Genomic DNA, 27396 nt, shown 5'->3' with positions numbered 1-27396 from the left:
AGGAGGGTACTTGAGAGTGTGGTGGCAACCCATATTTATGTACTCTGGGAGGAAACCAATTTTCTAGACCCATTTCAGTCTGGGTTCAGACCTGATTTTGGGACCAGATTGGCCTTGGTCACCCTGATGGATGACCTTTATCAGGAAAGGAACAGTGGGAGTACACTGTTATTGTAGCTTGATCTCTCAGTGGCTTTTGATACTATTGACCACACTATCCTACTGGACCAGTTTCTCTGAGCTGGGCAAAGGGTCAGCATTTTATGGTGGTTCTACTCCTTCTTGCAGGGCTGGTTGCAGTGAGCAGCATTGGCTGACTATTTTCACTCTGGTAACCCATGCACTGGTAACCTTACTTCTCAAGTATTGTAATGTGCTCTATGTGGGGCTGGCCATGGTCTGGAAGCTGCAATTGCTGCAGACATGAGCTGCTGGTTGTGTGATGCACCTAGCTGCTGCCTTATAACACCACTGCTAAAAGAATTGCACTGGCTGCTAATTTGCTACTGGGGCAGGTTTAAAGTTTTGGTATTAAGCTATAAAGCCCTAAACAATTTGGGACAGAGATATACAAGACAACATCTTTTCCCATAGATCTAACCAACAGTCGCAATCATCAGAGGCCCTCTGTGCCACATCCTACAGACGTCCATTGGGCGTCAACCAGGAAAAAGGCTTTTTCTGTAGTAACCCTCACTCCCTCGAATACCTTACCCCAGACATAAAACTTATGTCAACTCCGTCGCTGTTTAGACACATGCTGAAATGTTTTATTCACCTCCGCCTTTATTTGACACCTGTCCCTGTGATTTTTAATTCATGGCTGGCTGATTATAGTGTATAGTTTATTGTTTTAGCTATGATGTGTATTTTTTTACCATTGTACACTGCCTGGATATGTTGTACTTGACAGGTGTTACAGAAATATTTTAAATAACATATTGCTTCACAGAACTATGAAGGAAAGAGGTAGTTCTGAAAGGCACATCGCAAATTAACAAAAGCTACTGTTCATTGCTAAAAGGAAAGGCCATCTTTAATATTTTTTTCATTACATCTGGCATTATGGAATTATATTCTATTATAGTAATACAAAAATGGTTTTACAAACCAAACAAGTTCATGATCCATCAGTATACTGGAAGATCCAGCTTCAACAGAGCACTTCCTCTTTAATTTCCTGCAGTGGTTATAGTTAGAAGGAAAGACAAGACAGTTTTAGGAAAGCATAGGCTATATTTTGGCAGAGGTGGCAAAGCACTGGAACCGTTACCGGGATTATGGTTATCTTCAGTCCAGGTCATACCTCTTTTGCAAAGAATTTAGCACTTGAAGTACATTTTGGTGATGATGATTAAATGCACTCCCCATACCAGGTAATAACCGCTTTATTGCTATTAAGATTGCAGCATTTTGGAGTTACACAACTGTCATGCATGAATCTACTGGATAATCTCATTGACACAACTGATGAGAGCTAGATTTACCCTGAAGATCTGGGTTGAGCTGCTGTGGATTGCGTCTTGTCTAGGGCAAGTCACTCTCATTCCAGCCCAGGTTCCCACCACCTGATATGGAAATTGTGACGAGCCTCACATGCTTGTTCTGATGAAGAAAAGATTGACATTGAGTTCTGTTTCATGCATATTTTCTTTTATGTATAATTTCCCACTTTTGTTGACCTTTTGTTTTAAACAAGTAAATTGAACTGAAGAGGAGAAAGTATTGTGTAAATTAACATACTACATTGATAATAAAATGAACACCTTCTTTGGTCTCCTTCACACAAAATGCACACCAGCTAATCCCAGTTCCATCAAACCCCATAATATCTGAGCAGCAACACCAGGGCAGGCAGTTGAATTCACATCATAGATTTTTGTAGGGTATATTTAAATACCTGGTCACCATCAGTTATTACCTTGTCCCATAATCAACTGTGGGATCCCTATGATGATCCAGATATCTCAATATATCAAGGAAATGTAAAAACATTTAGGTCAGCTTCAACTAAATGATGTCAATTTTTTGGAATATTGCCTATCATAAAAAGTGTGTTAAAGACACATACCCTGAAACCATGCGAACAGGATAACAATAGATCCAGTAGTTCAACTCTTAATATAAGCTATCAACATGCTACTAAGATGTTCATGTTTAGTCTGCAACACATGTCTGTCTCTATATTAAAACTCTTAATACTTGGATTAGAAGCTGTCAATAAATCTGACAGGTTATTAGAAAACAATAAAAGGTCTAACATTTAAAGACTAAGCATTTATATGCCACTAATTTTGCAAGGACAGCTTCCCACTCTAACCTTTGGGGCCTTTCTTGTTTTAAATCCAGTCTGAATAAACTTAATGTTAAGTACAGATATATTTCTGAATAAATGCATCAAGAAAGTTGAACACTCTTCTGATAATGTTACTTAAGTATTCCATAGATTATAGCATAACTACTTGGCTAGCGCAATGAAAAATGTCTAAGAGCTGACATACTGGCATCTAGTGGTAGAATGAAAGATAAGCAACATGTAGATGTCACATTTCTTAAAAAGCAGAAATTTTACTTTTGCAGAAACAACTGATATTCCCAACTTGTAATCTAAAAGGAAATCTGCCACTTTTGTGCTGCATAACCTGACATTACACGCTGGCACTCACACAGAAGATTTGCACAAGTCTTCCATTCTTTCAGACTCAACACTGAACATGGGCCCAATTTAATTTATTGCATAAGTTCATTTTCTCTATTACTTTCTGAGATGACCAGTTATAAAAATTGATAGGGATTCTGCAATTTTAACAGTTATGTAGAAGAGGGCATTAAGAAGGTATGCAAGGATGAGAAAGGTGCCTCTGATGAAGTTACCTGTGCTGCAAGGAGGCACAACAGTCCTGTCCCCCTTTGGATCTAGTAATTCTCTCTCCCTCCTACATTTTTTTTAAAAGCTAACTAAAAGAAATTGGTGGCAGTGCCATTGGTGTGACCCACTTTAGGTGCGACTTACTTGTGGGCTCAGACCCACCAGCTGAATACCAATACATCCTTAGTACCTGAAGATGAATGCAAATCTACTCAGAAGTAAGACTCCTTGAGTTTAGTGGGCCTTATTCCCAGGAAGCATGTATAGGCTTGCAGCTTTAGTTTAGCTTGATCATGCCCCTATATGTGAAGCATTCTCTGGGTGCTGAGTGACTTCTAAATGGCTGAAGATGACTGCACTATTAGCCATTTAGAAGTCACTCAGCACCCAGAGAATGCTTCACATATAGGGCATGATCAAGCTAAACTAAGGCTGCAAGCTTATACATGCTTACCTGGGAATAAGGCCCACTAAACTCAAGGGGTCTTACTTCTGAGTAGATTTGCACTGTTGAACACTTTTGAGTGCCTTTGATTTCAATGGCAGAATGAAGCACATGCACGGCTTGCTTCCACGGAGAACAGTGGAACTTAAAATGGTCTTAACATGGGTTTGAGCATGTCCATAATATGTTTAGTATAGTCATTAGCAAGCATGAAATACCAAAGCTTTTTTGGTTGATTCAAAATATTAACATTAGTCACAATACAGACATTTTGCTGCTTAATTACTGATCAAGTAAAAACAAATCTCATTCAGGGCAATGTTGGAATGAGAAAATCAAGATTTTAGAAATGGATCTGACTGGACTCTCCAAAAACCTAGAACCCTGGCACCAGGCTGAAGAGATGTGTCAATAAATGTTTCATCGCATTATCTCAACAGCTCTGAAGTTTGTATAAAAATACCACATACCACATATTTTATTTAGGGATTTAATTTATATACCACAAATACTGCTTTTAATATAAGTACAATATAATACAGTTGTAATTATGTAACTGCTGGTGTTCACCCTGGGTTATGAACTGAATGGCATGCTGTGCTGTCAAAACTTTACTAAAATGGCCTCTAGTTAAACTTTTCCAAAGTATAAAATCATGCAAAATCTACATCCTATATGATACAACCAGTACAATAATTGAAGCCAATATTCTACAAACAGCCTGGGCTATCTTCTGAATTTCTTCTTGCAGTGTCCGTGAGTCAGCCATCATTTTCTTGAAGCAGAAGTAGTGATTTCCATTTTGTCAGTGGCATCCCATGACTTTTGAAACCAGTGACAATGTGCACAGTTATTGGCCAAAATGTCTTCATTACCTGATGCAGTTCAGACTGCAAATTTAAGTCCACTGAGAAGAGTCTATAGTTAGGAAGCTTTACGTTTTCCTCCTGTGACTACTGGTCGTGCATATTCCACAAAATCATCTATTAGAACTGGCCACGCTCCTAAAGAAGAGTCAAACAGTTTTAAATCAAAACCTTTGAATATTTAATGCATTCTGTTCATAACTCAACAGATTTTATTCACATGAAAATATATGGAATCTTCAAAAAGAAAGCTAAATTGCATAGCCACATGTTAACAGTAAAGTACATTGTGCTTCAGCTATATTTCAAAGCCAAAGTTATCTGTAGTGTACATGCACACACACTTTGCCTAGAAGACTCACAGGGTGGGTAGTTATGGACAATACTACTTTAACACAAACATATTTAATTTTGAAAATCCACATCAGTTACCTTCTTCATCATAGTTTGACATATCATCTGCAATCATATTTCCAAAGTCTAAAAGAAGATTCCAAGTATCTTTGGGGATTGATCTTTTATGATGTTCCTATGCAAGAAAAACAAGCTGATATAAGCCATTTTCAATTTTGTAGCAAATTTTATAAAATCATAACTGAGGAAACACTTTTAGGCCCAATTTGCACATAAGAACAACTCATGAGTTGTTGGGGTCACATGGGAACGAGCAAGCTGCCTCCTGTCTGCTCACCAATTCTGTTTTGCATCTGCTTTCAGCAACATGGTTTGTTATGGGGTTAAAGCTCTGGTTTGTCCCTCAGCAATCCAGACTTTTGGGTTCACGGGTCACTCAAATAACCCAGGAATAGGGCGTTTCTGGGTTGTTGATGAAAACGGATGCAAAGTGAAAGCAGCGAGTGCATGGGAGGCAGCACACTTGCTTGCAGCCCCACCATTTCATGGATTAAACAACATATGAATTGGCATTATGTGTGAACCAGGTCTTAGTCTGTAACAGACTAAGCTTACAATCAAAAGGTCAGGGTCTTAAATATTTCTATAAAATCACCTTCTGTATTGTCACACACAAAAATGCAGAAATGTACTTACCAATAAAAATTTATTCCAAAGATCTAGAAATTTAAATCTTCCCGATAAGACTAAATTCCAATATGCAATTGCCATTTCTAGATCTGAAAGAAATAAACATATTATATATATAATATATTCCTTTGATTCTTGTGGGTAAACCTGTTAAACTAAAAACAGCAAACTATCCAATATGTGATGAATACTTATGAAAACCAGATTAAAAATTTGTCTACAGAAAGCTGTGTCTTTCAATGCTCCTCCATAATATATGCTGACAAATGTGTTTTGTCAACATGATTTTGTAAGGATATTTTGGTCATTCCACTTTACAGCCTTAGTGTTTGTATAGAAGTAGTCTGAACTATGAAATACTTGCTTTTAACACAGACACACAGAGACTTTTTGTATTCACTTTATACCCCTGTATAACCAGTTTACTTTAAGTTCTGAAAATAAACAATATTTATAGTATAAAAACAAGACAATACAACAATACACTTTAAAAATATAACAACATCTCATTAAGGAGAACAAAAGAGTTCAAGTTATTAAACTCTAGCAATACTAACATAGACATATTGCTGCTGAGTACTAGTTTCCAAATGTGACTCAACCTATTATTCCAAATTACTATAACAAACATGATCAAGAGAATAATATTACTCAAACATCAGCAATATTTCAGTTCAGATAAATTTAAAGACTGTCATTTATAGGGTTGTATCCAATATTAGTATAACTTCTGTCCCATTCATTTCAATGGGTCTACTCTAAATAGGACTAAAATTGTCCTATGCATGTTTATTCAGAAGAATGTCCCACTGAAATCAGAAGTATACACAAATACAAAGTCAAAAACTGTACATTTTTAGAGAAACAAAACAGTAATGCTAAAAATAGATCTATTGACAGAAATTCTATAAATGGGGCACTGCAATTACTGCCTATAACCTTTATGTATTCTGTACCATAACTGTGCATCCTCATGGATCAGCCAGATGAGTTTTGACAATCACCACAATTAAACGAATTCAAGATATTTTGATGTGAATGAATTTCTCACCTGCAAATCGACAACATTTGCACTCAGGGCTAGGCAAATATTTTCATACTACTAGGTATCTGTTGCAATGCTTTTGCTTAGAAGTGGATACCTAATTGTTTGGAATTTATCTAGGCCTACTTACACAAAATCTTCCTTTGTTTAAAAAAACAAATGTATACCCACTGGGGCAGCTTGTTGCCACAACAATCCAAGATGTGCAGGAAGTACGTCTAACAGGAGGGGTACCAAATGAATTGCAAGAAATATAAAACTTCAGACAGACATTACATTGACAGTTATCTTGATATGGCTCTTACTGATAAAAGGTCACCCAGTACCCAGGAACTGAATTTAGGGTGATGGTGGTACAAGGGGAAGTGAGAGGTGGGAAAGCCCAGTAACATGAATTCTGTTCCATTCAAAGAAGGGAAGTTAGGATCCAAGCCATTGGTATGGAATAACCAAAGAGCTCCACAGCAGCTACGGCACATGGATAGCCATTTGTGTGTAGTGGCTTGCCATACCAGGAAGAACCTTTGATTTTCACTATGCCGCTGTAAACCACCCCTCTTGTAAATCTACAGCAGTGTGCTGAAAAGCAGAAATTCTGTGTAGTGAGTCACTGCACACAGATGCGTCTCCACATGTAAGAGTCTCCATTACCCTGATCACCCCTTTCCTTACAAATCAAGAAGGGTATCTATCCTGCTTGTCCTGTTATTTTCCTTGTTCTGTAAATGGCCGAACAACTCTAAACACTATGTAAATGCTATGGCTACTTTGCAAATAAGTCTGCAAAAGTTAGTCTCGCCCACACAATTTTTTTTAACTAGCCTGCCTTGTCATATTTATTTTAGTCATTTGTGGACTACAAAAAAAAAACACCTTCTAAAGCTTCCCTGCTTAGTCACCTGGAAGCAATTCTTACTTGGCACAAATGAACAGCAATTTGGCTACTTACAAGCCTGATTTCTGGAATAAGCACTGGCTTTCTCTCTTTAAACCCGTTCTTCCTCACTTACTAGGTCAGCATTAAGACAACTAAAAAGCAAATTTGATTCTGTATGATATATATTTGCTTATCATGTTGCTTTCTCTAACATACTTATTATGGATTCTAGCCTTCCTCATTCCCAGCTATGGTTGAGACAAGGCTGAATTGGCAACAATGCTACAATGTCTGTGTTTTATACCGAAATAATGGTTCCCAGGGCAGGAACAGAAATATTTCCTTCTCAAGATAGTACACATTATCTTGTTAGCCCTTGCATATGACATTCACAGTTATTGTGTCTGAGCCTCTAAGATAAGGCTGGCATTCCTTTAGTATGGTAGATTAACTTTAAAAAATGACCTGGGTTTTGAAAGTTAGCTCAAAACCGTTGTGATTGCTACTGTTCTTTATACCATATGTACACACAGATGCCAAATCAACACAAAACATAAAGCCAGACTATTTTCATCCATGTACAATTCACAATGGATTGCATACCTGCTTAATGTGTCTGGGTACAAGAGTGGTATACATGTCTTGTTTTATCAAGCGTAACTAAATATGCTTAAACACTTAATGTGGCTGAGTTAAAACACAATCCTCTTAACAGAAGGGGTTAATGAATTAGGAAGCGATTCAAGTATTTTACATGGAAAATAGTAACTGCAGAATTCTGTACTCTAAGAAAAGCCATTTTTCTTGGAAAGATGGGATATCACAGTGTTTATGAAATTTAAAACTTTAATATGGGAAATATTTCAGAATGCCTGTTTAATTAAGTTCAACTGCCAATGAGAAACACTTTTTTTTCTTTTTCCAGACACCAATGTCTAGGTATCTGTTACAGAACATCTTCTTTCCCTTATCTCCAATCCCTTCCAAATGTACACATATAAATGTACACCCTTAATTTACTGGTGTACATTGAATGTACACATTTAATGTACACCAGTAAATTACGGGGGGAAGGAAGCAATCAAAAACTGCTGAAAATGTTCAAGTCTTTACTATGCAAGGCAACAACTTTTCACTTATAGAACTCAAACTGGCACTGGGTGCTAATTTGATAGTCTTAGGGCACAATCCTATGCAGACCGCCTACCCACGGCAGGGCAGGAGAAGCACGGAGGGGATCATTCCCTCTGTGCTTCTCCTGCCCTACATTTTCGGCTAGACAGCCAATTGTGGCTGTCTAGCCGAGGGAGGGCAGAGCAGGGGAGGAGGCTGCTGTATGACACATTGGATGTGTCGTATAGGCATTTCCGCCCTCCCTGCCCCAGAACGCCCTCCGGGAACGCCCCATTTCGGCCGCTCTGCGCTCCTCTTGCGAGCGTGGAGCACGGGCTGTTCTGCGCTGCCTCAGACGACAGGACAGCATGAACACTGAAGAGAAACTAAGCTGCTGGAGCAATCACATTGGATAGGAAAGATACACAACTTTATTGATCAGCAAAGTTTCCAGGTTCTACATGAGAATAACATGTAGCAGTGTTATTTGTAAAGCAAAAAGGAATCCAAAATGCAGAATCCAATGTTGCGTGAGCTTACACAGCAAGACTTCCTCCTCACTACTGCAGCCCCCCGCCTTCCTAAAATCTGCTCCAGAATTCTCCCAACCCTCTGGAGCAGATTTTGAAGGCATGTGGGGTCTGCACTGGGGATGGAGAAATCGCTTCCACCCCATTCTGCTGACAAAAGCCATTCCATCAGCAGGATGAGTTAACTGGATTCCACTAACAAAGTAACTGTTGCATTTTCTCTTTTTAATTTATTTTTAATCTAATATGGTACTTCATGTAAGCTACAAAGTGGAATAATTAACATTTTGTTTAACTTTTGAAGTGCTTCATGGCTAAATAACAGTAGTAAATTTAAAAAAACACCTACTGTTTCACATCTTTGCACACCTATTTGAGAAGAGCATAGGATTTTCTCAGATGCATTACAGCACTGGTCAGGCCCTATTTTGCTCTTTGTTATTCTCTCTCCTTCTATGTAACTCCATAACACTGCTACACGACTGAGACTGAGACCATAAAGACTATCTTTGTAAAGGTAATGGCTAAAATACAGATTCAGCTAGCAAGAAAGAATCATGATTTAAATGTGTCAGTATCAGGATATAATTTGTCATGTTTAGTAAAGCACATTACAACTCACATTTGTTATTCAAATTATGTCTCCAATTTTTTGAAGAACATTAAAAATGCAGAATGCAAATGCAGGAGCATACCTCATAAGATTTTAAACAATACATTTGTTCAAACTTGGCACACCAATGTGTGCTTTCCCCATGTATATGGGAGGGCACACCTGGCAGAATTTGAAAAAAAGTTGCCAAAAGAAGCAAGTCTAGCCTCCTAACTGTAGATGAGATATGGTGTTATTATTCCTAAAACATCACTTTTAGGAACTGATTTAGCAATGGCTACAACCAAATGGGACATGAATTCAGTGATTGTGCAGAAAGGTCCTCAAAAATCTTTTTGCATCTTTGAAACATGTACCCTCAATTTGCTATTCTAAAAGGATATACAGAACTGCTGTTCTGAAGTGACTCTTGCCACATAATAGCATTTAATGAGAATCCAGTACGTTTTGGGGTCTTATTGTACTCATCTGCCACTTGCACTAATTTGAACAAAGACTAGTGAATATTATTTCAGTGGGCTTACTTCTACATCATACAAAATTCCGACAGACAGAAAAACAAACAAACCTTCATTCAGCAGACACTCTGCATGCACAGTAATCTGTGCTGGTTTGGGTACATGGGCACTTCCCTACTTAATGCTGAAGGATAAGGCATCTCAGGAATCTCCTCCTCTCTCCTTGTTGCCCCTCCTCTGACAGACATTTGGTTGGGGATGAGGAAAAAGGCCTTTTCTATCACGGCTCCCTGATTATGAAATATTCTCTCCAGTGAATTTTGGCTGGCCCCCTCACTGCCCACCTTTAAGCAGGCACTGAAAACTGCATTATTCATGTGCAGCATTTTTTAGTTATTTTCCTCTGACTTTTTTTTTTTTTTTTGCTGTTCTGTCTCTGGTGTTTTTATTGTTGTTGGTTTATTGTTTCATTATACCTTATAAGTTTATATTGTTTTGTTATACTGTTTTATTTTAAGCTATTGTAAGCTGCCCTGAGTGGACATTTTGGCTAGAAAACCAGGATATACATTTTAATGTAAATAAATATGGTTGGGCAGTAGATAACTTCAGTAACCCTGTAGCCTTCTTTCTAGAAGAGTTTGCATTCATGATATTATCTTTGTCAACATTGTTTGGATGAAAACAAGGTTTGCAGGAACCCTGCCACTAAAATTATCTGGTTAGAGTCAATATTATATCTTATAATTTAGACAGAATATCTCTACCTAAAAAACTAACATCACAAGCGTGCCTCAGGAAATGTTCAAGCTGCTAATGACAACTGTAGTAAAAAAAGTTGATTGAAAGAACATTGACTGAATTCTGTGTTCATCTTAAAAATAAGCTTACCTAAACCTTTTTGTCCAGGGTTTTTTGCAAAGTTAAAGGTAAACTGATAAAAATCTTTAAATTTCATTGGATCTTTTAATTCTTGTTCCAGTCTTGGCAAAAGAGCTTTTAGCTTGTCTGTGGCATCACACCTGGGGAAAGATAATATTATTTCTATAAGACATTTAAATTTTATTAAGACACATTTTATTTAAGCACACCAACGAACAACATTCCGAATATACTCTAGCTGCTCATCATAATTCACATTCTTTATTAAAAAGAGCGTCATAGTTTTCCCCAAAAATTGCAGAGGTCAGCTTAATGCTACTTGGTATGATAATTTAACAGAACTAATGAACATGGGTTATTCCAGTTTTTCATTCAATTGCTATGGCAGGGATGCAAAAACCTACAAAACTACTTTATTTTTTAATTAATTTCATCTTTCTTCTAGGCCACAAACAGGCAGCTAAAATCAATAAAATTTAAATTAAAACAGGGCAGAACTACATCACACCAGCAAACACATGTCCACAAACCAGCATTTGCCAAGGGGTTAAAAAATGGGTTGGGGCATTTGTAGGGGAACACTGTCAGCCAGGGGATGGTTTAAATATCCTCTTTAGCCTGCAACATTTTTCTCTTGCAAATATCCACCCCCCCTTATGTGCCCCCATGTTAGCATTCCAAGACAAACATTTGATTTGATTGAACTTGACTTCATTTATTATTTTTACCCCACTTTTCTATCAATGGATACCCAAAGCAGCTTTGAAAATTAAAAACGATACATCATTAAAACATAAATAACAATAATAATAACAACAGCTTAAGACAGTAGTAGATAAACCCAACCAACTATTCTCCATCTAATCTACCTTCAGTGATGGCCAAGCTCAGCCTTGGTTGGCAAAACACAAGGACTTGCTATAAAACTGACCTATTTATTTATTATACAAATTTATATACCACTTTCCAGTGAACTATCAAAGCAGTTTACAAAAATAACAAAACCATAAAATATAATAATAGTATGATATGAACTGATGCTGGAGGTGGGTGGAAATCACACCTTTGTAATCTGCATTAATTTCAATTTTAAATATAATTAAATGTTAAATTAATTAAAACTTCCACCTTTTTGTTCTGTACTTGTAACCACTGTTGCAGATTAGAACCCCCACTTCATTCACCAGCATACACTGAAAGGGTGCGTATAAGCCTCCCTTTTACCCCTCCTGATTTTGAGAACCATATAGCGGAGTTAAAGAGTGCTAAGGGGTGACTAATCTGCCTTAAGTGACCTTAGGGTGCAATCCTGTGGCAATAGTCAGTCACCTCCGAACTTGGAGGCGGCCGACTATCCAAAGCAGGATGGGTGAAGCACAGAGAGGATCTTATCCTCTGTGCTCCGGCTGCCTTGCATTTGTGGCTTAGACTGCCGATTTCAGAGCGGGGGAACAGGTGGAGGCCAGGCAGTGCATAGGAAGTGTCATACCAGCATTTCCATGGTCCCCGCCCCACCCCCAGGAATGTCCCTTTTTCAGGCGCTCCACGCTGCTCTTCCAAGTGTAGAGCCGTGGATGAACTGTGGCATATTTACTACATAGAAGAAACAGCATAAGCATCATCATATACAGTCATGGCCAGAAATATTGGAACAAGGATAACTGTTTTGGCAGTTGGCCTCTGTACACCACCGTATTGAAGTTGAAAGGACACACACCCAGATAGGAGCGAAGTCAGGACTTTCAGCTGTAATTCAAGGGGTTTGACAAAAGTGGAGCACTAACCATTAAGGAAGGACAGCCAGTGGCATACACACACCTCCATCGTTGGGGGCTCATAAGCAATGGAACAAACCAACATCATTTCAAACTTAAGGATCGCCTTTAATACCTGGATGACTGCCTGAAATCTGGAAACCATGGACATGACCAAATGTTGAGTTTCCTCCCTCGAGATGCTTTGCCAGGTCTTTACTGCAGCTGCCTTCAGCTGCTGCTTGTTTGTGGGTCTTTCTGCCTTCAGTCTTGTCTTCAGTAAGTGAAAAGCATGCTCTATTTGGTTGACATCAGGTGACTGACTTGGCCACTGAAGAACATTCCACTTCATTGCTGGAGAAACTCTTGGGTAGCTTTTGCTGTATGTTTTGGGTCATTATCCATCTGCAATATGAAGCGGCGTCCTATCAGTTTTGCAGCGTTCGACTGAATCTGAGCAGAAAGTATAGCCCTATACATTTCAGAATTCATCCTGCTGCTTTTATCAGCAGTCAGGTCATCAATAAACACCAGTGACCCGGTTCCACTGGCAGCCATACATGCCCATGCCATAACACTGCCTCCACCATGTTTGACAGATGATGTGGTATGCTTTGGATCATGAGCTGTTCCTTTCCTTCTCCATACTTTTCTCTTCCCATCATTCTGGTACAAGTTAATCTTGGTTTCATCGGTCCAAAGAATTTTATTCCAAAATTGGGCAGGCTTTTTTAGGTGTTTGCTGGCAAAGGCTAATCTGGCCTTTTTGTTCTTGAGCATTACCAGTGGTTTGCACCTTGTTGTGAAGCCTCTGTATTTATATTCATAAAGCCGTCTGTTGACTGTAGATGTTGACAATGACATACCTACCTCCTCAAGAGCGTTCTTGACCTGGCTAGATGTTGTGAAAGGGTTCCTCTTCACCATGAGCAGAATTCTGCGGTCATCCACTTTAGTTGTCTTCTGTGGTCTTCCAGGCCTTTTGCTGTTGCTGAGCTTGCCAGTTAATTCCTTCTTTTTCAGGATGTTCCAAACTGTTGTGTTGGCCACTCCCACTGTTTTTGCTATCTCTCTGATGGGTTTATTTTGTTTCCTCAGCCTAATGATGGCCTCCTTCACTCGCATGGACACCTCTTTCGACCTCATGTTGGGAGTTCCAGTGAACAGCTACCAAATGCAAATGTAACACTCAGAACCACCTCCAGGCCTTTTATCTGCTTGATTGGTCAAGGGGTACCCAGGAAACAGGCCACACCTCGCCATTTACTTGTCAGCCATTCGTTCCATTCCTTATGAGCCCCCAATGATGGGGGGGGGGTGTATGCCACTGGCTGTACCTCCTGAATGGGTAGTGCCCCACTTTTGTCACACCCCTTGAATTACAGCTGAAAGTCCTGACTTCACTCCTATCTGGGTGTGTTTCCTTTCAACTTCAATGTGGTGGTGTGCAGAAGCCAACTGCCAAAACAGTTATTCTTGTTCCAATATTTCTGTCCCTGACTGTACAATAAAGACAGTAATGCCATCACTCAGCCAAATGCCTTCGAAAACATTCTTTGCCGTCTAAAATCTAACAACAAATGGATGAAATGAATCTCAGGTGGCAACATATTCTCAAGGGATCAAAAATACCGGCTCTTTGTAGTTCTGCACATTCTAGGGGGCTTTGGACATGGCAAATCTCTTTTGATACCACGATGGGCCTGAAACATAATTATTGGTATCACATAGGGATGTGAGTATGTCTGCTGCTCAAAGAAAAAAGCTGACTTGAAAGTAGCCCCTTTGCATCTCAGCCCAACATAAATCCCAATTGTCAGCAAACCTGTTTGGTGGGATTGAACCAGCACCAGAAAAAATTAGTCTTGCTTCTTGTCTTACAGTACTGGCATGGATAGGAAATGGGTACGTGCTCTGCACCATGACAAGAGTTCTTTGTTCTAAATATTTTTGTAAATTGTCATCTCAATATAATCCCACCTGAGTCTCATAGAACCAGTTCATACAATACTTGTGCCTCTGCTTGCAGCGAGATTGAGATCAGGTCTTGGGAACGTGTATTTACTCCAAATCTTTCATTCCTTCTTTTCCTCACCACATGTAGAACATCCAGTTGATACAGATTAAAATCCCATATTTATTTTACCTTGGGGTCTCCTGTTTTGGGTGTTAAATTTTATACATGTGGGGTGGGGGGAGTATGACATCTTGAAATGCGTTCTAGGTAATACTTTACTGGGGCAGCAGGGGAAAAATTATCTAAACAGGCTGTAATGAAGCAAGTTTAAAATCTATGTATTGAACAAAACAGAAAAATACTGTTTTTTGTTCATTTGATTTGCGTGAATAAGAATCAGACATCCTTGATTGTTTAGCCAACAAAGCCAAATACGTGTTTAGTTAATTAAAATGTCACTGTAAGACATGGGTAGGCAACACTTTTTGTCCAGAGGCCAGATTGCCCACTGGATGGAAGGAACTTTTGGATGCAAACTTATGTGCTAAATCAATTTCTGCCAATACACACAAGCACACGTCCAACAGCAAGGAAGCATAACCATTTCACAATAACCCAATCCAATTAAATAAAATTACTGGGACCCTAACCCACTGCCCCCTGTTGTGCACATGGTCCAATGTGTAGAGGGATGTAACCAGGCAATGCTGGGAACACCAGTGCTGGCATCACTTGAGGTGGGTGTATGACATTCCAGAGCACCAATGATCTCTCAGTTGTTCCTGTGTTTAGTGTGTTACTGCAATGGGAGGGCAGTTTCACTAGCCTTCTTCCTTTAGCTTATGCACCTGCAACAATATATTTCCTTCCTCAACCCATGGTGATGGATGTGAGATGTGAATGTCCCCCAATGCTATCTTTACCTGCCATGTGCCTTGGCCAGGGTGCTGGTGTGCCAGTGGGTGGCAAGTACCTGCCAACATTGGGAAGAAGTCTATTGAAAAGCACCTGGAAATGGTTGTGGAAAAGGGGACAAGGAGCCAGCACAGAAGCTCTTCCAGCCTCTCAACTGGGTGATTTCAGTGGCTCCATGGATGAGGCCAGCTCATCCCTCCATTCTAGGCAACACCACCGTGGAGTCTCTAATACTGCCCAACTGCAACATGCACTTGATCTCTACATGTGACTTGACAGAGCAGGAGTCTTGGGCAAGCAGCAATGTGGCAGAAGTGGGCTCTAGTTCCTGCCCCCTCATGTGCTGTGACTTTGCATCCATAATTGTTCACATGTACTACTTCTGGGTGTACAGACAATGAGTGGACACGTTTCCACTGTAGTTGGTCTTTGAATGCAACTGTGTATGGAAACTACTTCCCTCCTGTGCTACTTATCTGCTTGCCCTGTGACTGGATTGGGGCCTTTACACCGAAGCAAATGATACTAAAAGCATTTTGAAAAAATAGCCATCAGGCATGAAGTTTCATTTACTTTACTATCTGAAGCTAAGTAAAGCTCTGATTATAATGAAGTATGATATTGTGCTGAGCTAAAAATCAAAGCACAAAGATGGTAGGATTCCTTTTCTCTTTGGGGCAAGATTCAATTTAAGATGAAATGCTCACAAAAAGAACTCTTTGGAGCACATAAATATACAGGATTGGATCTAGACTAAGTTAGTTGCGCTTAATTCCCACTGAAATCAATGAGATTTAAGTCATGACTTACTTGTCCCACTGTTTTCAATGGGACCTAAGTTCAACTAACTTAGTGTAGATCCAACCCACAGCATTTGTGTTTCAATGCCTCCAAGATGAACAAAGGATATATTCACACCATTCAAATGCAAGATGGACAATTCTCAGACCTGCCTGCCTTCAACATAACCACCTTCATCTCATCCCTACTAGGAAAAGCCCTGACTCTAAGACATTCATGCACATCTAATGGAACCACGTGCATGGCTAAGAGCAATTTTTGTAGTTCTTACTGAGACAGTTCCCACTGTTAAATAGGCAAGTCATTGTTCAATCTTAAAAGTGGCTTACTGTGTTGGCTATAGGAGCTGTGGAAGTAAATGCTACAAAGAAAGCTCTGGATACATGCACAATTCCTTTGTCAACAAATGGCTCCTTTGGACTGCAGCTCAGGTCATCTGAGTATAAGGAGGACAATATGAATTAAAGAATGCAGTTATTCAGAATGCACACCTTTAAAATAGTTCAGAAAGCATTACTATTGGTCTAAAAAGAAAAATTTGGAGTCTTTTTAAAGGCAGCCATACTCACCCTAGTTCTGTCATGCCGTCTACAAATTCTTTTTTACTGAATTCACACTGAGTGGCTGCCCTGAACTTCCATGCTATGACTAAAACGCTGATACTAGCAGGGTCCAGGCTTAAATCATCACAAAACTGCTGAATTCCATCAATGCCAATTTTATTCTCATCTTGTGGGTCTGTGTTTGAAAAAAACAAAACAGAATGTTATATTTTATCTTAATAAATTTGCCAATCACATTTCAAGGAACTGCAGCCCTTTCTCCATCACAAATCATCCTGCTGATCTACTTTTAAATCACAAAATGTAAAAACAAACTATTCTTTTCCTTGGAGAAAAAAGGACACCCATATAAAGCCAGAAATGGATCACTCAGGAACTAATGGTGATCTGAGTATATGCAAGGGGTGACTTCCTTGTGAACTATAGCAATTCTCAGCGAATAACAGTAGACATATTTCAGAGCACAAATGCACAACATAAAGCCGATAGGCAAACTATAGCCTCCTTGCTGTTTGTGCCCACAGGGGACAATTCCACATACTCATGGCTTGTGACCCTTTCCCATCTCTTTGTAGGAACACCTTAGACTTGGCCCCATCAAAAGTAGTGGTGATACAAATTCTTTGCCAGAAACTTTTCTGGTGAATTCAGAGGGTTTGGGCTGGACAAAACTACATGAGAAAAATAAGGTACTTTTTTGGTGGGTAGAAGAAAATCAAACATTTTGGGAGGACAAGGGGCATTCCGGAAAAGCTGTGACTCCCCTCCACTTATAACTTTAAATGAAATTTTCCAGCCACTTTAAGAAGCATGGAGCTACAATTGGTGGCCAGGCAAGAGACCATGTTTCTCCACAATGCCTTACTCATAGAGACACGACTTCATAATGCAGCGTTGTTCCAGAGGCATTATTAGAAAAAAAGATGGCAAATGTTTCTCCCACCAATAACGCCTCTGGAAACATGCTACATAGTGACATAGCATCATTCCAAGTACAGCACTGTGAAGAACATGGTGGCCTGCCTGGCTGCTGACTGCAGTTTTATTCCACTTGAAGCAGCCAGCAAAGTTTGTTTAAAACAGGGATGGGCAACTTGTGGCCCTCCAGATGTTTTGGCCTACAATTCCCATCAATCCTAGCCAGCATAGCCAATGCTGAGGGATCGTGAGAGTTGTAGGTCAAAACATCTGGAGGGCCACAAGTTGCCCACCATTGGTCTAAAGCAAGAAGGAAAATCACAGCATTTCTCAAAGGTAAGTCACCACCCCACCAAAACTGCTTCATTTTCTCTTGACTCCAGAGAACATAGCTGAAAATGTGAGGCTGCAAAAGGGGGAGGCCATTCTTGACCAATTCTAAAAGTGGGATAATCCCTACATCACTTCACCTATATTGCTCCCCGTCTCTCTGTATTAGTGGTGTGCGATAAGAGCTGGCATCACTTTTTTCACCCTATTTTAGCCACCCAACCACTGCATGGCCTACCTGTTTATGAAACTCCCTCAGTGGATGAATTATTGGGAGAGTGAAAGCCTTGTGAACTATTGTTGCCAAATTTAGCAAGGATGTGGGGTTATGCTAGAAATAGGCCAAAAGAGAGTTCATGAAAGAAAAATGAGGTAACAGAGATAGAGGTTCAGAGAACCCTGTGCTGGCGCAAAAAGAAGAGCAAGTACTATTGGTTGCATAGAGAAAAGGGGGGATATAAGGAGATAGACCTGTGGGGCTGAGGAAACAAAGGGGTGCAGAGACCTGTGGTGGGGTAGAGAGAAAAGGGAAGTGCAATGAGGTCCAGAGAGAAAATGAGTGAGGCTGCAGAGAAACAAACGGTGTGAAAGGTAACTGAGATGGTTTGTAGACCTATAATGGTGCAGAGAAAGAGCATGGTATGGGTAGTAGAGAGAAAAAGGAAGTAAACACAGAATGGATTAAAAAGAAAACACTAACATTTTTACAAACATTATTTTCAGAAGCTAATGTAGCAGTGCTGCCCTCTTAAGTTCATTAAAGTGTAGAAAATCGCCCTCAGATTGATTTTAGTTGTGCGGTTGTGTTCAGTTTAAAAATAAAAAATTGTACTACTAATAAAATATCCTAAGATGTCCAAACAATTAAATTCAACCTGATCAAGGGCTGAGTCACTTGCAGTCCAATCTTATCACTTAGGAAATTACTGGTGAAGAACTGTAGTAATATTTAAAATATACTTTTATAATGGACAGGTATCACATCAATACCTTTAGGTAATACTTCCATCACCATTATTTACATTCTCTCTAAACTATATCATCTGACTGGCTTGAGCATGTCAGAGATCCAGGAATGGCTTGGCATACTTCTAACAAGCAATTATACATAAGTTTAAACTATTATCCATGAACCCCTTTAGGGGAATTGGTAAACAGATGACTGCTTTAAGAGGTTATTATATAATCATGTACATAAGGTGAACAGATTTCCCAATTCTAATTCTATGGATCACTCTACCCTTTCATTCCTCTCCCCTTTAAGCAGTTAAGTGCAGGTGCATATTAAAATACCCTATTTCAATTCTTTTTAAATGCCTTTTCTTAAGCTGAGGAGTAATTGCTTCTCCTATTTCACCTTAATACTAAATGAAGGGGAATAAGTCACTTTCCCTACATGCCTACCAGATATGTCATCTATAACTCTGCTGTTTATGAAATAAGTTTTTACAAGAATATATTTCAGGCTTCAACACATTACTATTTAATGTATTTATAAGAATGAATGGCTGATTAAATTATTTTAAGGCTGATTAAAGTATTCCTTCTTTAGAAGGAAGCCTCCCATCTCAGAGCCTTCTCGGTATCCAATGCCTTGCCAGGCTGTTGGTGGCAGGGCGAAAGGAGGACGGAGGCAATTTTCACCTCTCCGTCCTCCTTTTTACATTCTAGAGGATTTGCACTCGCTGAGGTTGGAGAGGCCATAGGATTTCTCGGCCTCTTCTCTCCCCTTGGAATGTCCTCTTTTCCCTCCTTCCCAAGTCTCATTTGCAAGCTCAGGAAGTAGCCGGTGCAGTTCTTTCTGCGGTGGCTGCGAGGGGGCAGGGACTTGGATCTCAGAGTCCCGCTCTAGAGGTTATAGCAGTGTCTATGGCCTTGGGAGGGGACTCCGAACAATCTTATGTTCCCTGGGGAGCTCTCAGAGAGAGCAATCCTATGTCTCCTAGATAGCGTCTTGGGAAGATAGGATTTTTCAGTTTCCCAGCTCCAAGCTAGTAGACAGCAGTATGAGCAGGTAGCCAGGAAACCATGCTCCCTGCGCCCTCCCCCTTGTAGCTGGGGTGGAGAGAACCATGGTGGCTGCCCCTGCGTGCCTGTCCATGCTCGAAGTAAGGAGCACAGACAGGGTAAAAAGGGGGCGTTCCTGGGGGTGGGGAGGGGAGAAGACTGCAGAAGCTGTTCTAGACAGCTTCCTATGCGGTCTCTAGCCCCATTCCTGCCCCCTCCCCAAAGCTGCGCTTAGATGCCCAAAACTGGGCATCTAAGGGTAACTGCAGGGCAGCCAGAGCATGGAAGGAATCCTCTCCTATGTGCTCCAGCCACCCTGCATTGGATAGGTGGTCACCTCTGACTTCAGAGGAAGTCAGAGGCGACTGTGTATCTCAATAGGATTGCGCCCTTCATTGATTAATAATCTCTTCCAATTGTTTAAATATTTATTCATTGCATTTTTAAATCACCAATCTAAATTCTTTGAGTTGTGTACAATACACTAAGAACATAAAATACAAACAATGAATAAAAATATATTTGCATATTACCAAAACCATTTGAGATACTAACAGAAATGTAAGGTAGCTTTTGCTGAACTATAAGTTACTGCTCATTGTTAAAAGGAAAGGCCATCTTCAATACGTCCTTTTCATTCCTATTACAGTAGTGAACCGGAACCATAACAGCCTCAGAAGAATCAGCTGTGCCCATGATTTGCAACCTCACTGATTAGCAGGGGCTCACAAATATGGTGACCATAAATTTAATTATAGTGAAACAGCTTCTAGTATACTCTACCTTCGAGTATATTTCACTATGATAGTTATAAGTTTTCCAAAAGCAGATGGTACCACAGGGAAGTACAGTGCCTATTTCAGAAGGATGGCAGACTACATTTTATGCTATAAGCAGTATTGGTGACATAGGCTGCAGAGGACAAATTGCTACGAACATAACATACTCAGTGTCTGCTTGTCACTCTTCCCTATACAATAACTCCCTGACCAGGTAGTTGGTAAAAAAGGTATGCAGTTTGCTTTTATGGAGGAGGAAGTGAGAAATCTGATCCTCACTGGCTTTACAAGCCAATCATTTTTGTAACTCTTTGTTTATTAGTAAACCAGAACAGTAGTTGATTATACAGTGATAAAAACTTGTGGCCCTAGTGCAGGGGTGCACAATGGTTTTGGCTAAGAGCCACATGTGATGCTGGCTTGGAGGCCACAAACAGAGACACGCGTGCATGCACACACATGCATGCACATATACATGAACATCCCAGTGATTCCTGACTTGGATTCCTGCACTGAGCAGGGGGTTGGACTCGATGGTCTTGTAGGCCCCTTCCAACCCTACTAATCTATGGTTCTATGATTCTATTCTTATATAGATCACTCTTTCCTCACTGCTAGCAACAGTGGGGAAAGAGCGATCTGTACGACAATCCCTGGGAACTGGAGTGGAAAGCCTTTCTCTCCACCTCCCTCCCACAGTGATCCTGATACAACTGCTCTTTTCTTGTTGGGGAAAGAGCAATCTGTATCAAAATTCTTGGGGGAGGGAACTCAGTGGGGGAATTCCCATGCGGGGGGGGGCACAATTAAGGCCTTGTGGGGGTTCATATGGACATGGACTGTACACCCCTGCCATAGTGCTTATGCCTCTACAAAGCAGGAGGAAATCATTTTTGAATGTATACTCCAATCCCGTGGCTCTTCAACTGAGATTAGAAATGTGGGAAATTAAAATACAATTCTTAGCCCTGTTTAGTGAAAATGTCTACAAAGCTGAACTGGTATGTTGGCGTTTTGGATTTTAATTGTGGTTTTTGTTTATCAGTAACTGGAGACAGGGAAGAATCTGCAATTTGCTAATAATATCTCACTCCTAAGTACACTTTCTTAAACTATACCACTTCGAGTGCTGCTTTGATGGCAGAGAAGTGGCACAGTAATGCTAAATAAGTAAAATACAATTTATAAAGTTTATTTCCATTTAAGTATCCTGAGGAGCCTAAAAGAGAAGGACTATGAACATGTCAACAAAAAGTGACCAGATAGGAGATTATCATTCAGTTCTCCTGTGCTCAGGCTGAAGCAACATATTTAAGGCTAAAGGGGTCCAAGATTTTGGAGTGCATGCCTCTCTCTCAGTGAAGATGTACATTGTATCATACTGCTAGGACTGAGTATGGCAAAGGTCATAATATCCCTAATAGAAGTATTTATATTTCTAAAAGTATAACTTGGAAATAGAGCAAAGATACACAACAACCCTGTATAAACAATGAGCCATAAAAAGATATATGAATTAAGAATCATTATTTTGTGGCACATTGTTAACTTCAGAGCCCACGGAGTAAGGAACATCACACTGAAAGCGGAAAGGATTCAGTCATGGATAAAAATTTGCAGATTTGAGGTTGCAGAGGGTAATAATTGATACTGACAAAGTAATACAACTACTAGATATGAGTAACAGTTATAGAATATGATACAGAATAAAAATCCAAGCAAAGTACAGATTTAAATCAAAGTAGTTCAATAGTGACATAGCCACACGTATAATTGGGAAAAGTATAGTTTCTCCTGCTTTTCTGCCTGCCAAGCCATGTAAGAAATTCACTGAGCTATTTGTCAGTAATAAACTACTGTAATGCATATTGTTCTAACTCCATATTTGTGACAAAGATATTAAAACATATTAAAATACCCCAATCTAACAAAGATGATGTGCTGGTGGGCAGAGGGAGACAAAACTCAGCACAAGGGTTGGGCCAAGCTATTCCTGGAAAATAATAGTGTTTGCTAGACTGAGATGTTTGTTTATGTTGCAAGGGAAACAAGTCCCTGCAACTAGCATCTGGAATAACAGAAATGACCTGTATTCAGATCTCTGAATAGAAGTACGCTTCCCCACATGTATCTTTTCCTGGACCAGAACTGTGCGCATAAATGCAACATGCATTGAAATGTGGATGCTGTGCATCCTTTTGCACTGCTTTCAGTGGAATGTGCATTTGGATAAGCATGTATATGTGCATCCTAGCATGAATGGAATTGCACATTTGGATGCACATCTGAGAGCACATCCCACTGAAAGCAGTCCAGCAAGCATAAACAGCATCCACATGTGGCAGTACATTTGATTTATGCTTATAGTTCCAGTAAGTGATCTGCATGGGAAGTTGGATCAGGGTGATACAGTTCAATTATAAAACTCAACACAGGTTTCCTGCGTAATGAATCAGATACCATAATCATCCACTCAGTGCAGTATTGCTAGTACATTTCACACATACACATAAAGCAAGTAGTTAGTTTGCTTATCCGTAGGCCCAATGCTATATTTGCTAGCGCTCATGTTGTTCTAAATTTTAAAATGAGTGTTCCATATAGAATACTGAAAGATAAACCGGGGTGGACCGGGCAAGAAAAGCTTTACATTTGTTTTGCTCATTACAGCAGTATATATAGCAGGGGGTGCAGAATCATTTTCAGCCCAAGGGCCAAATTCCATTTCAGAGAAGCTCTTGGGGACAATATTTTAGTGGTGGGCGGGACTTAAGGCAAAAGGGGTGGCGCCAAAAATACCAGCATATTTTAGCTTAAAGCTCTTACTGCGAGTAATCAAACCTAAGGAGAGGCATTTCAAGCTTTCATAAAAAACTACACAAAAGTTGGGAAACCACCAGATGATCGGGGAAAGAGGGTGGGGATCAGGGTAAGGGGATGTAGCCATCTGTGATCCCCCATAGGAGGGTATTTGGCCCCTGGACTGGTGGTTCTGCACCCCAATATTTAGAGAAATCATAACAGAAGAATTTTACATTCATGTTTACAGCTCAATACTATCATGCTTACCCAGAATTAAGCCCCCCTGAGTTCAATGGGACTTACTTTCTAGTAAGTATATTCCAGATTGCAACCTCTTTCCCCCTGGAGGTCTATAGCTGGAAATCAATTTCAAAGGAAAAAGTGAAAAAATAAACCTTACCTTTGTACCTGTTATACAATTGTTCTAATTTCTTTCTGTCGATTGAAGTTTTCATGGATTCTTTGTAGTACAAGTCTGGGTTCTGGAAGTAGTTGTCTGTTGCCACTTCTAGCTTCCATTCATTCTGCATTAAGCAATATATAGCAGTCCTTTCACCAGCCTGGGTAACTGCCATAAACTGGCGGACCTTGTCCTTCTGAGATGATTTAAGTTTATGCTTTGGGATACAAAAGATGCAAGAAAACCAATGAAGCTAACCCAGATGCTTCAAAATTCTACTACAACTGCCTATATTTAAAAAGGGATTAGTTCTCCTGTGGGATAACAAATTTCACTGCAGAGTAAACTAAATAAATCCTTGTTCTTCAGTAGTTAAAGATACCACTTTCTTCTGAAAACTGAAATGACAGCATATGTGTGTGCATTTTTAACACACACATATAATAAAAAATCTGAGGGCAACACATTTTGGTCTCAGCTTTACATATCTAGATACATCATCAGCTTTCCACCTAAGAAGACAGTGACATACATTCAGGAGTCTGAAAACACCAACGCTACACTCCTATACACTTAGCTAGGAGTAAGCCACATTTAAATGAATAGGACTTACTTCTGAGTAGACATGCACAGGATTGCTCTGTCAGTTGCAATATCAGTGGGGATGTAGGAAAAAACTGTTTCAGAAGTAGGCACTTTATGAATATTGTTTTAAGTTATAAACTAAAAAAAAATATATGGTTGGCTAGGGAATGCTTGGAGTTATAGGACTTCTTTCTGTCTAAACATGCATAGGATTGCACCATAAATCTCTTTGACAGTACATTTCTATTGCATTGTTTCAACTGCATTTTTGTATTGTTAATATTGCCTTGAACAAGATAAATGCAATTGTTATTTTCCCATGATATTTGGGGACACCTTTCAAGAAGGAATTTTCTACTTTAATCACTTCAGAAGAAGAAATTGCATGAATTTCAGATGTAGTGTTGGCCACATAACAAATTATGTGTGAGATTTCACTCCTATGTCTAAATAAGCCCCATGTAGGAAGTGTGTGCGAACCAGTCCTGAGAGCTACTATGTTGAAAAACAAATCCCTGTAAAATGTAGATCTCCATTTATTTGCCAGCTGATTACAGGAATCAGGTATTTAAGCTTTACTCTTAAAGTAAAGAGTGCACTTTTTGCTCCTCCTCTGGTGGGTTACGGTTCATAATTCACTTTTGGGGGGCAATGGTAGCATGTGGAAAAGGCTCCTACAGCAAAGAGTTTCTACAGGCAAGAAAGGTAGTTTTAAAAAAATTAACAGCACTTTATTACTGAGCCACAACTGCCACTCCAGAACTAGGACTAAAAAATACATTGTTTTTCCTCCTAGTTTAGGATCCTCATCTAAACTTTGTCTCCTCTCAAAGAAGCCAGTCACCATCTCCTTGGATAACAACGAGAGAAAATAGATCACGCCAAAGGCGGGGTTGGGAATCAGAATATACAGTGTGGCCATGATTTGGTCTTAGCCAAACAGAATTCTCATTATGTAAAAAAAAAAAAAAGGGGGGGGGGAAGCAGCGTGACCAAAATACACCTGCGGGACACCTTTCCCCTGGCCTACGAATCTCCCTGTTGGGGAGAAGGGGAAGCGAGAGAGGTCAGACTGTAGCAACCTGTCAGCTTCTCCCCTGCCCAAAAAAGGGAAAGGTGCGTGGTGGTGGTGGTGACAGTCAGTCCGTTGTGTTGCTGCTGCTGCTGCTGCGAGCTTCGCCGCTGTGCCTATTCCCAAAATACCAACACAAAACCCCCTTCACCGCCTTTCGGTGTTACGACCGCCTCAGGTCCACCGGAGAACTTCCCTCACGCCCGGCTCCCTTCAGCTGCCGGGAGGAGGACGGGGCGGGGGGCAGAGACACCTCCGCGCCTTCGCCCGCGTGGGATGTGCCGTTCGTCGCCCCCTCCCTTGCTTCGTGGGCAGGGAAGCGCGGAGAAAGACCGGAGGGGAAAGAAGGTCGCTCGCTGCTCTTCGCTTCGCCCTCAGGCGGCGGCGGCGGGGGCTGCCCTCATCCCCGCAGGAGGCGCTTCCTTCACTGCCTCCTCCGTACCTCCGAATACACAGACTGCGCAGGGGGTGTTATTACAACCGGGGCGGTCTCTCTCCCGCGTCCCCCGCCCCCTAACCTACCATTTTATCAGCGGCGCTTTCACCCAACTTCACCATCCAGCGCCAGCGCCGCCGCCGCCGCCGCCGCTACGGCGTCCTCCTGCGCACGCGCGTACCGGGCCGCCTTCGCTTCGCCCCCCTTCTCCTCCTCCTCTTTTTCTCACGAGCCTCAGCCACCTGCCATCGTCCGGTTTAGCGTCAGAAACCCCCACCTTTCCCTTTCCGCGTCTCCCGCACTAAAGGAAAAAATGAGCCTTTACTACTACTACTATTACTACTACTACTACTACTGCCACCACCTCTGCTGTGAGGTGGCGCAAAGGAGTCCACAAGGCCCGACACAAGCTGAAGGGAAAGGAGGAACTACGTTACCCATGGTGCACTTTGCCATCAACTGGTTGGTGCCATAGACCTGCGACGTTAGACCCGTAATTCCAGATGCAGCTTCCCGGTTAACTTCATTCGCCCTTTCTTTGGCTTCACCGGTGTAGAAGTGACCGAAATCAACGGCGAAATTCAGAATTTTAGCGTAACTGTGATTGGGCAGCACCATGGCTCTCCCCCAACTCCTGACCAACAAAGAAAGACGTAGTTAGGAAGTTAGTCTTTCTAACTATGGTCTACTTTCTTGTTAATTTTTTAAAGCTTTTAAACATTTAAGGGAGCAATGCATCTGCGTGCAAATCAATGGAACATAAGGCTTTCTGTATGCTGTTCAGTGGTAGATCTGAGCTGAGGGAATCTGAGGGGACAATTTAAGTAGACTGGCGTTTGCTGCAAACTGGAAATGGGGGAATCTTGAAGCTATAAAGCCAACAAGACTCTAGTTCCACATCTAACTTATAATATTAGAGGTGGGGCTGAGGCTGGCTTGCGTTTGTCAGAACTTTCTCAATCAAAACACCTCTCAAGTTGCAGCAAAAACGAATAATTGCCAATGGTGTCCTTAATTTTGGACTCGGAATGTAATGGTTTTCCGGTTTTAGCGTGGGGTGTGTTTTTGGTTAATGTGGTAAGTCACCCCTGCTTCATTTGGGATCCCTCTTACTCATTCTGCTAAATGGGCCTGATGGACTTCTGCCCCAAAGTCGTGTCCTGAATCCATCTCTGATATGCTCCCCGGGCCCATCTCCTCTCAGTCAAAATTCACCGCTGAATTGTATGCAGAAGTCTTGTGCTCCATTGGCTTGAATGCAAAATATAATGGGCTGTTTGGGCACTGGCAGACAAAATTGAAAAATGTTTAAATATGAAAAAATGACATTTTTCA

General features: G+C 40.6%; 1 protein-coding gene across 5 annotated transcripts; it reads right to left on the bottom strand.

The window, feature by feature from the left end:
* Nucleotides 1-1374: 1374 nt before the first annotated feature.
* On the bottom strand, nucleotides 1375-26232 carry DCUN1D2 (defective in cullin neddylation 1 domain containing 2). Of its 5 annotated transcripts, XM_084844566.1 has the most exons (8): nucleotides 26148-26232; nucleotides 23969-24185; nucleotides 16739-16907; nucleotides 10752-10882; nucleotides 5231-5313; nucleotides 4613-4709; nucleotides 4190-4318; nucleotides 1375-1605 (listed from the first exon to the last, which is right to left on the bottom strand). In XM_084844566.1, the coding sequence occupies exons 1-7, from the start codon at nucleotides 26181-26183 to the stop codon at nucleotides 4239-4241; spliced, it is 813 nt and encodes a 270-aa protein (XP_084700692.1). In that variant the 5' UTR covers nucleotides 26184-26232; the 3' UTR covers nucleotides 1375-1605; nucleotides 4190-4238. The 5 variants fall into 5 exon arrangements, with proteins under 5 accessions (XP_084700692.1, XP_084700691.1, XP_084700694.1 ...); XM_084844565.1 differs by lacking the exon at nucleotides 1375-1605 and having other exon boundaries at nucleotides 3791-4318; XM_084844568.1 differs by lacking the exons at nucleotides 1375-1605; nucleotides 26148-26232 and adding an exon at nucleotides 25777-26086 and having other exon boundaries at nucleotides 3791-4318.
* Between the last annotated feature and the right edge of the window lie 1164 nt (nucleotides 26233-27396).

This window comes from Heloderma suspectum, chromosome 3, assembly GCF_057233095.1.
Source record: "Heloderma suspectum isolate Gila_16-S chromosome 3, 16-S_ref, whole genome shotgun sequence".
NCBI classification, from domain to species: Eukaryota; Metazoa; Chordata; class Lepidosauria; order Squamata; family Helodermatidae; genus Heloderma; species Heloderma suspectum.
The sequence above is the reverse complement of the archived record's forward strand: the minus strand, read 5'-3'. Positions and strand labels throughout refer to the sequence as shown.

Bases quoted from the DNA above. Each gene is read 5' to 3' on its own strand.
- DCUN1D2 (XM_084844566.1), bottom strand. From the start codon at position 26,183: ATGGTGAAGTTGGGTGAAAGCGCCGCTGATAAAATG. The intron at 4,710-5,230 runs GTAAGTACATTT...TTTCTTGCATAG, and splicing joins TTTGGAATAAATTTTTATTG to GAACATCATAAAAGATCAAT. The intron at 4,319-4,612 runs GTAACTGATGTG...ACTCTTCTTTAG, and splicing joins GTCAAACTATGATGAAGAAG to GAGCGTGGCCAGTTCTAATA.